Genomic DNA, 17,934 nt, shown 5'->3' on the forward strand with positions numbered 1-17,934 from the left:
CGGTGTAAGGGAAATTGAGGACTTGTGCACTTACCCTTGTGTTGGGAACAAAAATAATTTTTTTTTTTTTTTTTTTTTTTTTTGGACTTATGAGAAAATCGGTGCTGAAGACTAGTAACTGTGACCAAATCTTAGTGAAACACAAACTTGATTGTCAGACGTATTAGTAATTTATGCAAATGTATATAATTTTATTTATTTTTTTATTTCTTTTCTTATAGTATCCAAGTGAATTGAGAAGATATGAGTATGATCCTAACTTTGCAATTCGGGGTCTTCATTATGATGTTCATAAGGTTAGTATTTTAAATTCATTAATGTTCAGAAGGGCACAGACTCTGTTCTAATAGTCATATGCTCAAACTGTACATTAGGCAATGATAACGGTGTCAAGGTTCTTGACTACTGTTTGGCCACTTTTACTTGGCAGTTCTGAGTGTGCCCCGTACACACTTCTCAACATGTGACGTAGGGTGCGCCTACAATTATTAATTTCTCCTCTCTCTCAATCCAGCTGTAAGCCCCTGTTTTATGCTAAAGTGAGCATAAATCACACCACGATTTCTTAACGCTGCTGCTGCTGCCACTCTCAAGCATGGAGTGATGAGTCCCGAAAATATTACTGACAATCAAAGGGTCACACACTCTCTGGAAGGCTATAGATTCTTCAGTGCATACAACGATCGATCTTATTAAAGATTTTAAGCTTTTAATATACAGTGCTTACAATAAAAATCTAAGCAAATAAAACTACACCCAAGTGTGCAAAACAGTTATAAAATAAAAATGGAGAAATAGCAAATACCTAACTGTAGACTGAATCATTTATATTCTGTTTCCTTGAGGGAAGGAGAAATAAATTATGGATCACATTAGCCTCCTAGGTAGCCCTCGCATGTGAACAACTTCTCTTGTGTCACCCAACTTTTAAAAATCCTTACCAGGGGATCATATTTCCAGAATTACCTGATTTAGGATTATTTTAAAAATTGTGGCATTTCAAATATCCTGTGTCTCCCCACACCCACCTTCTCTTTAGACAGTCACTAGGAATATTCTGCCCAGTTACAACTATCTGCTAGCTCCTTCGAAGTTCAGGATCCCAGGGCTAAGTTTGACACCTCTCGGTAGTCTCCCAGGAGTCCCCTTCCCTTCCCACTCCTGTGGTTCTGAGTACCTGCAGTAAGAGTAGGCAGATGCTGGGTCCTTTGTGTAGGGGCAATCCATTTGGATGCAGCCGTACCTAGTTAGTTTACTGATAGTTTACCTTGCAATTATATATTGTCTTCACCATATGCAAGACAAATCTAGAAATGTATGGACAGATGGTTTAATTTACAAAGTCGCACGTGTTCTGTATAAACTGTCCATCCCTGGTTTACAGACCTTAGTCTCAGGTGTGTCTGCAAAAATGGTGCATCATGATGATGATACCTCTGTGGTATCACAATAAAATAGGGATTTGCCAGCTTTTGTAGTGCATATGTGGCTTGTCGATGACCTCACCAGTAGTGTAGCAGTCACTTAAGTCCTATGTTTACTTTGGTTTAAAGCGGTTTTCCCTTGAACAAAGTGCATTTTAATTAATAGATCTTAGAATAAAAAATAGGTTTTGCATTGTGGAGGTGTTGCTAAAAAATATTCCTGTGTTGAGATGATCTTTATAAAGGTGCCTGTCTTATGTACTGTGTAATGGCTGTGTCTGATCATACTACAGCTCCCGGCCAAAAGTCGGTATATAGATATTACTGCATGAAATAGCAGCTGCTGCTCTTTGTGAGGAAAGGCATTTCCCTGACTGTTTAAAGACCAGCAGCAAATGTTTTACCTCACAGAAAGAATCGGCTGTGATCCCTGCTGTCCTGTCTGTATACTCTTTTGCTTCCTCCCCTGCCCAGGAGCTGTGGTATGATCAGACCATGTTCCTGTAAGGTCAGACACAGCCATTACACAGAAGGGGCACATTTGTAAGATTACTAGCTGAAGAGCCCGGCGCTGCCTGGGCATAGTAACTAACTACGGTTGGTTATAGCAAATTATGATGAATAACCAAAGCGACGGATGGATTTGCCCTGACATCCATACCAATGATCCCTTCAATAGAAGCCTGGGGTCAGAATTAGAGCGCTGAGGGATTTGCCTTCCATACCGGAGATCCCTTTAAGAGGGAAGATGTGCCTATGGGAAGATGTGTGATGGGAATATGGGCACGGGGGAGGGGGAATAATTTCTGTCATGTGCTCTCTGCTCTTTTCTGGGGGGCAAACAATGGCTGGGAGCTTATGTTTCCGGGGATGCTAGATTTCTCCCATCCGTCAGTGTCTGCTGAGGTGTTATCGTGGAGTGAGAAAACTGGTTGCTATGGGCAACAATCACAGCTGAGCTTCATTTAAACAGCTCTGGTGAAATGAAAGATGCTTCGTGATTGATAGAGATAGCAGCAGAGGACCAATTGTGGAAATTTATTTTTATTCCAAGATCCACTGATTAAAATGTACTTCATTCAGGGGAAATTCACCCCCCCCCCCTCTTTTTTTTTTTTTTTTTTTTTTTTTAAAGACCCCATACACATTATACTACCACGGGCCAACCCCTGCAGATATTGCCGGCCTTAGATTGTGTGTGTGTCTGATTTAAGACTACTAAAACTTTTGTGATCAATGAGGCAAGTTGCTGTTTGAGGAGTCTGACAGCATTTCTCTCGTTGAGAACACAGCAGCGCTCGAAGGGTATGTGCACACATTGCAGATTTGCCTGCAGAATTTTCTGCATGGAATCTGCATCTCTTGGCAGAAAACGCAGGTAAAAAATCCGCTCGTGGTTTTTTTTTGCGGAATGGCATGCGTTTTTAGCCCTGCGGATTTAATTAATTGAATGGTTGTAAGAACGCATGCGGATCCGTAAAAAGAATTGACATGCTGCGGAAAATAAACCATTGCGGATTCCGTGTAGGATTTTCCGCAGCATGTGCACAGCTTTTTTTTTTTTTTTTTTCTTCTTCCCCTATCGAATTATATTGATTGGTCACGTCACACACTTGCGGATCCACAGCAAATCTGCAACATGTGCACATACCCTTAGTGTTCATGTATATTGAGGAGTTGGAAGACCTAGCATCCCAGATCAAACCATTGTAGGTTACTCCGAAGTCACCCAAGTCTTTGATATACAGCGTATGAAGAAGCATGGCTTGCAAAGACGTTATCCCCTAATATGTACTAAAAGTAAATGTGATGCATTAAAATACTTGACAATTGTGGTCTTCCCAGGTTTCCAGCACTGCTTCGGTCCTCTTCTGGATCACATGACTTCAAACCTGATTAGCCAGATCAGAGATGTGTGGACTGCAAGTGACTTTTGTAATGTAAATCAATGGAGCCTCACTCTGACTCAACCCACACAGAAAAGGAGCGCTTACATGATCCAGAAGAGGACTGGCGAGGCGCTGTAAGCTGGAGAAGACTGCAATTGATGAGTGTTTCAATGCACAGATGTTACACTACAGACACATTTAGAAGTGGAATTGGGATAAAGTTTTGCTGTTTTAGCTACCAGTTCTCTAAACATTTTCCTTATAAAGTATATGTGTTATTGTGTGCTTAGGATGACAATGTTAACTGTATTTGTATTGTGTTTTTTTTTATTAACTTTTTTTCATTATTATTTTTAAGGCGTTATTAATGAAGATTGATTCCTTTCATTACATCCAGCTTGGAACCGTCTATCGGTGAGTCTAGTGGGAAGGGTGGATAATCCAGAAGATGCTCTGAATCCAGTATCATTAGAGTGTGCACACACACTGAATATCTGGCAGCAGATTTTTCTGCAAAAATCGGTGTTTGCGGAAAAGGATCTGTGGTGTGTGTGTGTGTGTGTGTGTGTGTGTGTGTGTTTTTTACCCCCTCACACCATTTAAATAAAACAGACCCTATACATGTTTGGCATATGTCCACTCGTAAAAACCTGGAGTATCACAATGGCAGGTCAGTTTTAGCATTTAGTGCACAAGGTTTAAAAAAAAAAAAAAAAAAAAAACTTGTGGCATTGCACACAACTCGTTCCCCCCCCCCCCCCAAATAAGGGAGCGTAAAAATGGAAAACCCCCAAGGTTGTGGAGAGATTAAAGAAACAAATCAGTGAGTAACAACAACAGATAATGAGGTGTGCCTACAGCTTAACAATCCTAGTGATAAGGGTAGGAAAGTTGTACAAGCAGGAAATCTAATAGTAATAAAAAGCGACATTCCAGCAGACTAGGAAACTCCACCAATTATTAGTAAAAGAGATGGTGTGGCAGTTGAAATTAATAATGTCCAAAATTCCATTAATTGAACTACGTACAAGAGGAACACTGTGGACAAAGTGTGAAAAGGAAGGGGGAGGGCAGATTTTGATTCGGAATGAATCGGTTGTTTACATGTGCCAAGTTTTCGACACCAAGGTGACCCAAATTTTCTGGGATAACAAACATATATGCGTTTCCCACCTGGAAAATTATTATACGTTATTATATAATAGATCAGGCATATTTTGTCAAGCCATTCTGAGTCGGTTGGAGGAGTGGGTTGCTTCCTACTTAGTCTAGTGCGGCCCCTACCATTAGAGATAAGGTGTGTGTTGTTTGTGTTTTTTTTTTTTTTTTTTTTTTGGCTGTCTAATGGTTTGCGCCTTGTGGTGAACCCTCTGTATTTGCTCTCATGAAGTTTTCTTTTTATGATAGACTTGTATACTGAGACACCAACCGTATATACTTGTTTATAAGCTGAGGCACCTAATTTTGCCACGAAAAACTGGGAAAGCGTATTGACTCGATTATAAGCCGGATATACATTGTCCCTTCTTTCCAAGCCTTGTCTGCAGGGCCACCATGAGAGAAGAAGGAAAAAAAAAAAAATCCTACTTGCCTTCTGTGCGCGCCCTTGCAGCATCTTGTTCTGGTGCCAGCAGCTTCTGCGGCCGGCCGATCACAAAAGGCTGTTCTAGCCTTTTGTGAGTTCCCAAGCATACTTTTTTTTTTTTCTTTAGCGAGGTGTACCAAAACTGATTTGGCCACCCCTAAAATTTCTGTTCTTTCTCTGATCTTGAAATAGCACAGGACTTAAAAATCCTCCAATATTAGAAAACCGCAAAAGAGCAAAAAGGTTTACCCGTCCAGGCCTCCAGACAAATGCACTATCAGGGTGCAGTGGACCCATTTAATTAAGATGGTAATACAGGTGCAAGAATACCGATGAAACAACCGCTCACGGCCTACCAATACATGGAGGGGGCGGCTGCCTGGTATGTTAATGTATGCGGCGCTGTTCACACTATGGCCATGCACAGCATCCAGGCCAGCCTAGTAGTGACACCCTTCTATTAGCTCAGGTGAGCTGCCCAGCGCCATCAAAATGCATGCCATGTGAAGAGACACCTCAGTTTACAAGACCAAATGGGCCCAACTGCACCCTGAATAAAAAGTGCAAAAAACACATTCAATAATGTGGAGTATTAGCTGATATTTTGGCCAAAATATGTGAGCCCGTAACCTACGCTAAAGGTCTCCACATTTACGGGTACCTAACACTAAATCCTAACACTGAAATAGCACAGAAAGAGGACTTAAAAATCCTCCAATAATAGAAAACCGCAAAAGAGCAAAAGGGTTTACCCGTCCAGGCCTCCAGACAAATGCAGTGGACCCATATAATTAATTAGGTTACGGGCTCACGTATTTTGGCCAAAATATCAGCTAATACTCCACATTTTTTAATGTGTTTTTTGCACTTTTTATTCAGGGTGCAGTTGGGCCCATTTGGTCTTGTAAACTGCGGTGTCTGTTCACATGGCATGCATTTTGATGGCGTTGGGCAGCCTGCCTGAGCTAATAGAAGGGTGTCACTACTAGGCTGGCCTGGATGCTGTGCATGGCCTTAGTGTGAACAGCGCCGCATACAAGTTTTTCATTGTGCATTAACATACCAGGCAACCATGTATGGGTAGGCTGTGAGCGGTTGTTTTATCGGTATTCTTGCACCTGTGTTTCCATCTTAATTATATGGGTCCACTACACCCTGATAGTGCATATGTCTGGAGGCCTGGACGGGTAAACCTTTTTGCTCTTTTGCGGTTCTCTCTCTGATGTCTAAAGATTGTCTGTTTCTCTTCCATTGAAAACTCCTTTGACTGCATGTTCTGAGTTCACAGCAACAGCTTTTGAAATGCAAATGTCACTCCTGGAATCGGCTGCAGACCTTTTTACCTGCTTACTTGATGCAGTCCAGTTAAAAAATTGAGATTTTCCAACTACTTTAGGTGCCTTCGTAAAAGATGAAGCTAAATATCAGAGCGGTAATTTATAAACCCTTACTGCAATTTGGATATAAATACCCTCTAATTAAAGCGGAGTCTGCACTTTAATTTAAGCCCATATTGATTACCAAAAATATATTTAGGATACAGTTTTATAAACAGCTAAAATTCCAAAACTTGTCATTGTTTAAATACAGTTAGGTCCATATATATTTGGACAGAGACAACATTTTTCTATTTTTGGTTCTAGACATTACCACAATGAATTTTAAACAAAACAATTCAGATGTAGTTGAAGTTCAGACTTTCATTTTTCATTTGAGGGTATCCACATTAAAATTGGATGAAGGGTTTAGGAGTTTCAGCTCCTTAACATGTGCCACCCTGTTTTTAAAGGGACCAAAAGTAATTGGACAGATTAAATAATTGTAAATAAAATGTTCAATTCTAGTACTTGATTGAAAACCCTTTGTTGGCAATGACTGCCTGAAGTCTTGAACTCATGGACATCACCAGATGCTGTGTTTACTCCTTTTTGATGCTCTGTCAGGCCTTCACTGCGGTGGTTTTCAGTTGCTGTTTGTTTGTGGGCCTTTCTGTCTGAAGTTTAGTCTTTAACAAGTGAAATGCATGCTCAATTGGGTTGAGATCAGGTGACTGACTTGTCCATTCAAGAATATTCCACTTCTTTGCTTTAATAAACTCCTGGGTTGCTTTGGCTTTATGTTTTGGGTCATTGGTCATCGTTTCATACTACAGATGGACAATCAGTTTGGCTGCATTTGGCTGGATCTGAGCACACAGTATGGCTCTGAATACCTCAGAATTCATTCGGCTGCTTCTGTCCTGTGTCACATCCTCAATAAACACTAGTGACCCAGTGCCACTGGCAGCCATGCATGCCCAAGCCATCACACTGCCTCCGCCATGTTTTACAGATGATGTGGTATGCTTTGGATCATGAGCTGTACCACGCCTTCGCCATACTTTTCTCTTTCCATCATTCTGGTAGAGGTTGATCTTGGTTTCATCTGTCCAAAGAATGTTCTTTCAGAACTGTGCAGGCTTTTTTAGATGTTTTTTAGCAAAGTCCAGTCTAGCCTTTTGATTCTTGATGCTTATGAGTGGCTTGCACCGAGCAGTGAACCCTCTGTATTTACTTTCATGCAGTCTTCTCTTTATGGTAGATTTGGATATTGATACGCCTACCTCCTGGAGAGTGTTGTTCACTTGGTTGGCTGTTGTGAAGGGGTTTCTCTTCACCATGGAGATTATTCTGCGATCATCCACCACTGTTGTCTTCTGTGGGCGCCCAGGTCTTTTTGCATTGATGAGTTCACCAGTGCTTGCTTTCTTTCTCAGGATGCACCAAACTGTAGATTTTGCCACTCCTAATGTTGTAGCAATTTCTCGGATGGGTTTTTTCTGTTTTTGCAGCTTAAGGATGGCTTGTTTCACCTACATGGAGAGCTCCTTTGACCGCATGTTTCCTTCACAGCAAAACCTTCCAAATGCAAGTACCACACCTCAAATCAACTCCAGGCCTTTTATCTTCTTAATTGAGAATTACATAACGAAGGGGTTGCCCACAACTGTCCATGAAATAGCCTTGGAGTCAATTGTCCAATTACTTTTGGTCCCTTTAAAAACAGGTTGGATACTCTCAAATGAAAGCTGAAAGTCTGAACTTCAACTGCATCTGAATTGTTTTGTTTAAAATTCATTGTGGTAATGTCTAGAACCAAAATTAGAAAAATGTTGTCTCTGTCCAAATATATATGGACCTAACTGTATTTCTGGACTTCACTGTGTATGTTTAAATACACACGCCCATGTATGTATGTTTGTATATATGTAGTATTTACACTTACACATAATGTACAGTGGTTACGGAACGTATTCAGACCCCTTTAAATTTTTCCTTATTTGTTTCATTGCAACCATTTGGTAAACTTCATTTTTTTCCTCATTAATGTACAGTCTGAACCCTATCTTGACTGGAAAAAAAAGAAATGTAGACGTTTTTGCAAATTTATTAAAAAAGAAAATCTGAAATATCACATGGTCATAAGTATTCAGACCCTTTGCTCAGACACTCCTATTTAAGTCACATTCTGTCCATTTCCTTGTGATCCTCCTTAAAATGGTTCTACTCCTTCATTGAAGTCCAGCTGTGTTTTTTTAAACTGATAGGACTTGACTTGTAAAGGCACACACCTGTCTATATAAAACCTCACAGTGCATGTCAGACCAAATGAGATTCATGAGGTCAAAGGAACTGGCCGAGGAGCTCAGAGACAGAATTGTGGCAAGGCACAGATCTGGCCAAGGTTACAAAAGAATTTCTGCAGTACTCAAGGTTCTTAAGAGCACAGTGGCCTCCATAATCCTTAAATGGAAGAAGTTTGAGACCTCCAGAAGTCTTCCAAGACCTGGCCGTCCACTCAGACTGAGCAATTGTGGGAGAATAGCCTTGGTGAGAGAGGTAAAGAAGAATCCCAAGATCACTGTGGCTGAGCTCCACAGATGCAGTAAGGAGATGGGAGAAAGTTCCACAAAGTCAACTATCACTTCAGCCCTCCACCAGTTTGGCCTTTATGGCAGAGTGGCCCGATGGAAGCCTCTCCTCAGTGCAAGACATATGAAAGCCCGCATAGTTTGCAAAAAAAAAAAAAAAAAAAACACATGAAGGACTCCCAGACTATGAGAAATAAGATTCTCTGGTCTGATGAGACAAAGAGAGAACTTTTTGATGATAGCTCTAAGTGGTATGTGTGGAGAAAAGCAGGCACTGCTCATCACCTGCCCAATACAATCCCAACAGTGAAACGTGGTGGTGGTGGGGGCAGCATCATGCCCTGGGCTTGTTTTTCAGCTGCAGGGACTGGACAACTGGTTGCAATTGAAGGAAACAGGAATGCGGCCAAGTACAGAGATATATCCTGGATGAAAACCTCTTCCATAGTGCTCTGGACCTCAGACTTGGCCGAAGGATCACCTTCCAACAAGACAATGACCCTAAGCACACAGCTAAAATAACAAAGGAATGGCTTCAGAACAACTCTGTGACCATTCTTGACTGGCCCAGCCAGATCCCTGACCTAAACCCAATTGAGCATCTCTGGAGACACCTGAAAATGGCTGTCCACCAATGTTCAAGAACTGGAGAGGACCTGCATGGAAGAATGGCAGAGGATCCCAAAGTCCATGTGGAAAAACTTGTTGCATCATTCCCAAGAAGACTCATGGCTGTACTAGCTCAAAAAGTTATTGTACTCAATACTGAGCAAAGGGTCTGAATACTTATGACCATGTGGTATTTTCATTTTTTTTTTTTATAAATTTGCAAAAATTGTCTACATTTTTTTTTTTGTTTGTTTTTTTTTTTCAGTCAAGATGGGGTGCAGAGTGTACATTAATGAGAAAAAAACAAACTTTCTTGAATTTAATAAATGCCTGCAATGAAGCAAAGAATGAAAAATTTAAAGGGGTCTGAATACTTTCCGTGCCCACTGTATAGTGTGTGTGTGTATTATAATAATGACAACCCCTCCCCATATGTACACTGGGGGATGGGTGTGTGTGTGTGTGTGACCATTCAACTCCTAAGATCCTCTCTTCTGTCTGTGGTTAGGCTCTAACCCCCCCCCCCAAATGGACCAGGAGCTTTCGCTGCACTTTCTCTAAGGCTAGGTTCACATTGGCGTTGTCTGCAGCGTGGTGCTGCAGACTTCTTTCCTTAAGCTCTGCCTACTTCCACATGCGTCCTGCGTACCTATCTTTAACATTGTGTACACAGAGACATGCTTTGTATGCGGATGCGTCTGCGTGCCTCATTTTGACGTGCCCACTGAATGCATGAAAATGCAACATGTTGCGTTCGGAGGGCACTTCAAAACGACGCACGCATCTGCATACAACACATGTCCCTGTGTACAGTGTTAAAGATAGTGATTTAGGAGGAGCTTAAGGAAAAGTCCGCAGCACCACGCTGCGGACTGAAACACTAATGTGAACCCGGCCTAAGCCAATAGTGTACAGAATTGAGCAGTCCATGGTGGGATGGGCCTCCTCCAAGGATTCACCATCCTCCACTCCTCAGTATGTCTGTCCTCTGATATCAGAGAGGAGGCCTGTGAAGCCAGGAGAAGGAGCATCCCTATATGCTGTGAAATGGACACTGGCTGAGTCTGAACGGGGTCTGTTTGGACAGCAGTTCTCCTGCTGCAGGAGGATTGTGCTGCCCCCTGGGAGACACCTCCGAGCACTACTTAAATCTGCCTGCAGAGGTGTCAATGATCTTGGCTCCCAGCTACACCTTCATTGAAATATTTTGCTTAAAGTGGTTGTCAGTTCCAAATTGATAAGCCGACACCCCAGAGAACATGATTCGAGTCGGTTTTTACCGACCAGGGTTGTGCGATTGCCGTTATTAACCGTATAACGGCAACCGCAAAAAAGTCTGATGTGCCATTTCTTTTCTCTCCTTTGATGTGATCTGATGTGATCCTTGGCCCTCCTGTTTCACCATGGGCGCCGCCATCTTCTTCCGGGAAGAAAATGGCAGTCGCATGCACAGTGCGCCCGCCGAGATCTGGCGGCCGGCACCTGGCAATAGGTTTTTTCTATTGTTTAATTTTGGTCATTGTGATAGGGTCTATCACAGTGATCAAAATAAAAAACAATAGTAAATAAACCCCCCCTTTATCACCCCCTTAGGGGAAAAATAATGAAATAAAGAAAATATATTTATTTTAATTTTCCCATTAGGGTTGGAGTTGGGCTAAAATGAGTTGGGTTGTGGTTCGAATTGAGGGGTTTCCACTATTTAGGCACAGCAGGGGCTCTCCAAACGCGACATGGCATCACCATTGATTCCAGCTAATTTTGCATTCAAAAAGTCAAACGGTGCTCCCTCCCTTCAGAGCCCTGACGTGTGCCCAAACAATGGTTCCCCCTCCCCCCACATATGGGTTATCTGCTTATTCAGGAGAAATTGCACAACAAATTTTGTGGTTCATTTTTCTCTTTTTACTTGTCAAAATAAAAAAAAAATTGGTTCTGAAGTAAAATGGTTGTAAAAAAAAAAAATAAATGTTAATTTTTTTCCTTACACATTTCATTAGTTCCTGTGAAGCACATAAAGGGTTAATAAACTTCTTGAATGTGGTTTTGAGCACCTTGAGGGGTGCAGATTTTAAATGGTGTCACTTTTGGGTATTTTCTGTAATATTCACCTCTCAAAGTGACTTCAAATGTGAGGTGGTCCCAAAAAATAATGGTTTTGTAAATTGTGTTGTAAAAATGAGAAATTGCTGGTCAACTTTTAACCCTTATGTTTCTAACCAAAAGAAATTTTGTTTCCAAAATTATGCTGATGTAAAGTAGACATGTGCGAAATGTTATTTATTAACTATTTGTGTGACATATCTCTCTGATTTAAGGGCATAAAAATTAAAAGTTTGAAAATTGCAAAATTTTAATTTTTTTTTGCCATATTTCCATTTTTTTTCCATAAATAAACTCAAGTCATATCGAAGAAATTTTACCACTAAGGCCTCTTTCACACTTCAGTTTTTTGCATCAGTTATAATCCGCCAAAAAGGCAGACAAGCGGATCCGTTCTAAACTGATGTGAACGGATGGCACAGGATCCGTTTTCAGACGGATCCTGAAAATGAAGAAATTTAAAGGAGAGAGAGAGAGAGAGAATTTTTTTTTTTTGTCCGGCACCCAGAAAGAAATTCGGGTTAAATCAGTGTTTGCAGGATCCGCCAGAGAAAAAAATGTTACAAGCTCCGTTTTGAAATTTTTGAGGATGGTGACGGACGGCAACTTTTGGCGGATCCTCACAAAAAACGGATGTAACGGACAGCAATCCGTCACAATCCGCCATTAATGCAAGTCATTGGGAAAAAAACGGATCCTCCAAAAAAAATTGAGGATCCGTTTTTTTTCAAAACCTGGCGGATTGTGACTGATTGTAAAAAACGGAAGTGTGAAAGAGGCCTTACATGAAGTACAATATGTCACGAAAAAACAAAGTCAGAATCAGTGGGATCCGTTAAAGCGTTCCAGAGTTATAACCTCATAAATTCACAGTGGTCAGAATTGTAAAACTGGCCCGGTCATTAAGCTGCAAATTGGCTCTGTCACTAAGGGGTTAATAAATGTGCCTATGTTCTAGACAGGTCTATAAAAGTAAGCAGCCTTGGTGACATCCCTTTGTTAGAGGCCTAATATGGCACGATACATGCTGCACACATATGAAGCTCTGCATGGATCCCATTTATTGCACTTTCCACAACTGGTAATATTATCTTCACGTAAAATGCAGGAAGGGAAATGTTCCTCCAGTATGAAAGGCAATGGGAAGTTTTAAAAATGACACCGTGGTGCCAATATACCAATGTGTTTATGCCAGAAAACTAGTGTAAAACACGGAGTAGCAAAAAAGCTTTGAAACTAATGTTTCAAGCTGTGATGCTAAAATGGACAGAACTAGAGGAGCCCTACCGTCACATTCATGTACAGTGGTGGTGTTTCATACACAAGAAAAGTTACTCCATTCCCTGACTGGAATAATGTTAGCGAGGCCCACACAAGTGATAACATGCGCCAAATTCAGTAAGTGATGTGCAGCTTATTCCTGCTCTTGTCTGATTGACTGCTGTGTGGAACATCCATCCATATTAGTCAAGTAGGCCCAAAAACCTTTATTTGTTTTCCACAAACTGAAAATATTTACTGTATATTCTCGAGTATAAGCTGAGGCACCTACTCTTGCCACTGAAAACTGGGTAAGCTCATTGACTCAAGTATAAGCCGGGTATGCATTGTCCCCTCATCCCTGTCATTGTATGCGTGGCACCTCCGTCCCGTCCCTGTATGCATGGCACCTCGGTCCGTTCCTGTATGCGTGGCTTCCCCATCCAGTCCCTGTTTTCGTGGCTCCTTATCCCCTATCCCTGTTTGTTTGTTTTTTTTTTTTTCCCAATAGGAAACATGCAGACATCCTACTCGCCTACCTGGGTGCTGGCACTGCATCTCGTGCCGGCGCCTGCAGCTCTTCCTGCCGAGCGGTCACGTGGCCCTGCTCATTAAAGTAATGAATATGCGCTCCACGCCTATGGGAGTGGAGAACAGTGCATATTCATTACCTTAATAAGCGGGGCCATGTGACCGCTCGTCAGGAAGAGCTGCCGGCGGCCGGAACGAGATGCATTGCCAGCACCCAGGGCGTGCAGGTAGGGGAGTATGATGTCTGTGTGCTGTGGCTGGCACTGTGCGCTATCACAGCAGCGGTACAGGCTTTAGCCACAGCCGCTGGCTCCTGCCTCTGTGATCCTCCACTTTTTTTTTTTTTTTTTGCTTTTTTTATACAAGGTTTTATACCCCAAAATAGTACAAAAAAACTGCAACTTGTCCCGGAAAAACCAATCCCTCACACAGCTCACAAGATATGGCAACGGAAAAAACTACTGTACATTTTATTAAAAGGCATTTTTACTGTGATGGAAGAAAAAACTAAAACAAGAAGGAAAAGCCCGATCTAAATGTGGTATTGCTGTAATTGCACTGACCCGAAGAAAAAATCCACCTGTTCACTTATACCGCACAGTGAACATTCTTGTACTGCTGTCTATTTGTTCATTCTACCTCTCAAAAATCGGAACAAGGCTAGGCTCATATTTATCCTTCCCTCTCTGCTGTGCGCTTACGTCGGGGTTTCCATGTAACTTACCCAAAACTCTCATTCAGACAAAACCACTTACTTATGAGGCAGATGGAGTCACTTTGGACTTGTCTGTGTTTCGACGGTGTCCCATCATTTTAGGCGTCGTTTTTATCGCACAAGTGTATGTGCATGTCTAAAAAAAGATGGATACAATTGGAATAGATGCCAAACTGAGTAGGAAGTGTCTCCATCTGCCTCATTGTGGGTGGTTTCATTGGGCGTTTCGGCTGAATCGTATTTTTTGTGAAATTTACATGGAAACCCAGACGTACGTACTCCGTGTAGTAAACAACAATGTGATCCAAGCCTTCTGGAAGCGATCGAAAAATACTACGTACCCTAAAATGTTACCAATAAACACCATAATTTATCCTGCACAAAACCAGCCCTCACTCGGGTCCGTCATCTGTCAGTGGAACTATAGGGAGTTCCCATGTGAGGCTGGAGTCACACATACCGTCTAAAAATACGGTCCGTTTTTAAACGGACGAGAATCGCAGAAATGTTCCCTGAACAGTGATCCGTATGTCATCCGTGTGCAATGCGAGGATGCGATTTTCTCGCATCTAAGCATCCATGTGACATCCGTATGGCATCTGTACGGCGCAAATTTCTCGCCGGTTGCAAAACGGACATATAATGGGTCCATAGCCTCAAATATTTGTGGAAAAAAAAATATATTATATATAAATTTATTTTTCATACAGCGGTAGATAGCAGAATAGCCGATAATTCAATTGTCGGTTTCTGTAAAATCATTACAGAACCCGACAGGATATGAGACCTGGTTTACATACTGTAAACCATTGCATATCCGTTATATTTTTAATAATGTTAGTAGTGTATGTGTGTAAAATTTTGGAGCTGTAGGTGTTAAATTAAAGGATTAATTCACTGAAAAAACTGGCTTGGGCTCACGTGAAAATTTCTCCGCCAGAGAGGGCAAGCCAATGACTGAGGGCAGATATTAATAGCCTAGATCAGTAGTTTGCCCTCACATATGGGGTAACGGCATATAACACATTTTGGGTTAGATTTTCTCTTGTTACCTTAGTGAAAATGAAAAAATTGGGGCTAAAGTAGTTTTCCCCTTGCACATTAGAGTGGGGCATTTATATGGATACACCTAAATAAAATGGGAATGGTTGATATCAACTTCCTGTTTGTGGCACATTAGTATATGGGAGGGGGAAACTTTTCAAGATGGGTGGTGATCATGGTGGCCATTTTGAAGGTGGCCATTTTGGATTCAACTTTATTTTTTCCAATGGGAAGAGGGTCATGTGCAAGAAAAACAATGGTGTGCTTGGTTTTAACGTAACTTTATTCTTTCATGAGTTATTTACAAGTTTATGACCACTTATAAAATGTGTTCAAAGTGCTGCCCATTGTGTTGGATTGTCAATGCAACCCTCTTCTCCCACTCTTGACACAATGATAGCAACACCACAGAAGAAATGCTAGCACAGGCTTCCAGTATCCGTTGTTTCAGATGCTGCACATCTCGTATCTTCACAGCATAGACAACTGCCTTGAGATGACCCCAAAGATAAAAGAGTAGTCTTGAAAGCTTGCTATTTGTTACCATCTTTTCAGTTAGCCATTAAAAGGTATCAGCCACTGAGAACTCTCAATTCTTAATATTTTTCTATCTACAGGCTAACACAGTACAAAGATATACATCTTTCCTGTATCAGGAAATTTTAGAGCACTTCATGCTTCCCTCTGCCGACAAGCTTTTTGGAGATGGAAATTTCATTCTCCAGCAGAACTTGGCACCTGTCCACACTGCCAAAGGTACCAATACCTGGTTAAAAAACAACAGTATCACTGTGCTTGATTGGCCAGCAAACTTGCTTGACCTTAACCCCATAGAGAATCTATGGGGTATTGTCAAGAGGAAGATGAGAGACACCAGACCCAACAATGCAGACGAGCTGAAGGCTGCTATCAAAGCAACCTGGGCTTCCATAACATCTCAGCAGTGCCACAGGCTGATCACCTACATGCCACACCACACTGATGCAGTAATTGATGCGAAAGGAGCCCCAACCAAGTATTGAGTGCATTTACTGAACATACATTTCAGTAGGCCAACATTTCGGATTTTAAAATAATTTTTCAAGCTGGTGTTATAAAGTATTCTAATTTACTGAGATAATGACTTTTGGGCTTTCATTGGCTGTAAGCCATAATCAACATTAACAGACTAAACACGTGAAATAGATCACTCTGTTTGTAATGACTCAATATAATATGAGTTTCACTATTTGTACTGAGGAGCTGAAATAAATTAATTTTTTGCTGATATTCTAATTTTGTAAGATGCATCTGTATATTACCAAAAAATTTATTTTTTATTAAATCTTTTTTACTATAAGGTCTTCTACCGTTATTAATAGTGTGGCATGCAAGTATTATGGTTATGACCCTAAGTAGTGTAGTTAAAAAAGGATTTCCTATTAGCGGAACATTTGCATGATTATATATGCAACATGGCTGACAATAGTACAGTAGGGCAGCTTCAGAGTGGTCATGGTCACTGTGTCTGCTAGCTTCCATTAGAACTGGTAATTCCTCACCTCTATTTAATATTTTTACATACTTTGCAACTGAGCTTTGAGGCTGCTGTAAAAGCTGAACCTAATGAACAAGAAACTACTGTACAGTGTACCGTAATATCATCAGTGAACTTGTGGACAAGCTAGAAGCTTCGTTTGCTGAAGTTTTGTAACCTGCTTGTACTGAAATGTCCTTGAGCCAAAATTTTAGTATTACATAGGACTGACCACATGATCATGTGAACATACTGTGGACATTAGCCTAAAATGACTTTTTTTTTTTTTTTCCTCATTGAAAATGGTAAGGCTACTACTTTCAATTTTTTTTCACTCTTATTTTTGTTCAGTGAAGTGTGTGTACATTCCATAAAGTATCAGGTTTATTTTTTTGGTACCTTTATGTTACAAAACTGCCACATACACTAAACTATCCACCAACTCCCATTGCAAACTGTAATGGCAATTAGCTTGATTTCTGCTAAAATCAGCATTTAATGTACAGCTGTCAACTTCCAGGAATTGGCTTGAGATTTGGCTAAAAAAAACCTGTTCCTTCCTGCTGCCAACAATTCTGATATCCTGTGGGTAACACCATTTTCTCTGTTTTTCAGAGGTTTTGATGTAGTACCAGATTCTGAGGTCATTGAAATGTATCAAGGTTCCCATGTACCACTGGAACAGATGAGTGACTTTTATGGAAAGGTGAGCTTTTCTAATAAACTCAATTCTGTAGAACTACATCTGTATTAAAGTAAGAGCGCGTTCACATTGCGTTCTGTGTCCCAGTCTCCTACAGGCGTACATTTCCTAAAATGGTGCTCATCAGAGCGCACATTCGTTCTGCCGTCACCATTAGCCTATGGCCTCGCCGGCGCATACGTCCAGATCCAGGACTTATGACCCGACAGGGTGCTTTCACATAGCGTTCTGCAAACCCAAATAAGGAAGTTTGTCTGCCCAAACTGACAGTATAAACTAAGAACATGGCCTTGTAGGAGGTACAGCCCCTATAACAATCACACCTCTAGTCTTCTATTTGGAGTGCTTGGTGCATCCTTGGTAAGGCTAAGAAACTCGGTGCTGCCCACTGGTTTTGCGCTCCCCCATCTCACCCACTGGTGATTTCATAAACTATAAGGTTAACACTTATAGTATTTGTAACCCTCACCGTATCGGCAATTCAGTGTAGCGCTGCCCACTGCTCTCCTACTTCCCTTCTGGGACGTTGCATCATATCAGGGGGTGTGGCCTGCTCCCGACTTCTAATAGCAGCCCCGCCCCTTTGTCGCCTTCATAGCAGTCGGAGATGAGTTGCAAAGCCTGCTTCCAGCTTCTTGTAGCAGC

General features: G+C 41.3%; 1 protein-coding gene across 2 annotated transcripts in view; it reads left to right on the plus strand.

Moving 5' to 3' along the window:
• NT5DC3 (5'-nucleotidase domain containing 3) overlaps nt 1-17,934 on the plus strand; it is a 96,726-nt gene that overhangs the window by 35,638 nt on the left and 43,154 nt on the right. For both annotated transcript variants that reach the window (XM_073575157.1, XM_073575158.1), the window contains exons 3-5: nt 222-296; nt 3,672-3,727; nt 17,202-17,292. In XM_073575157.1, the coding sequence (XP_073431258.1) occupies nt 222-296; nt 3,672-3,727; nt 17,202-17,292 (222 nt within the window). The remainder of the gene's footprint in view (nt 1-221; nt 297-3,671; nt 3,728-17,201; nt 17,293-17,934) is intronic.

This window comes from Dendrobates tinctorius, unplaced genomic scaffold (assembly GCF_039654945.1).
Source record: "Dendrobates tinctorius isolate UK_male_01 unplaced genomic scaffold, ASM3965494v1 ptg000043l, whole genome shotgun sequence".
Classification (NCBI taxonomy): Eukaryota; Metazoa; Chordata; class Amphibia; order Anura; family Dendrobatidae; genus Dendrobates; species Dendrobates tinctorius.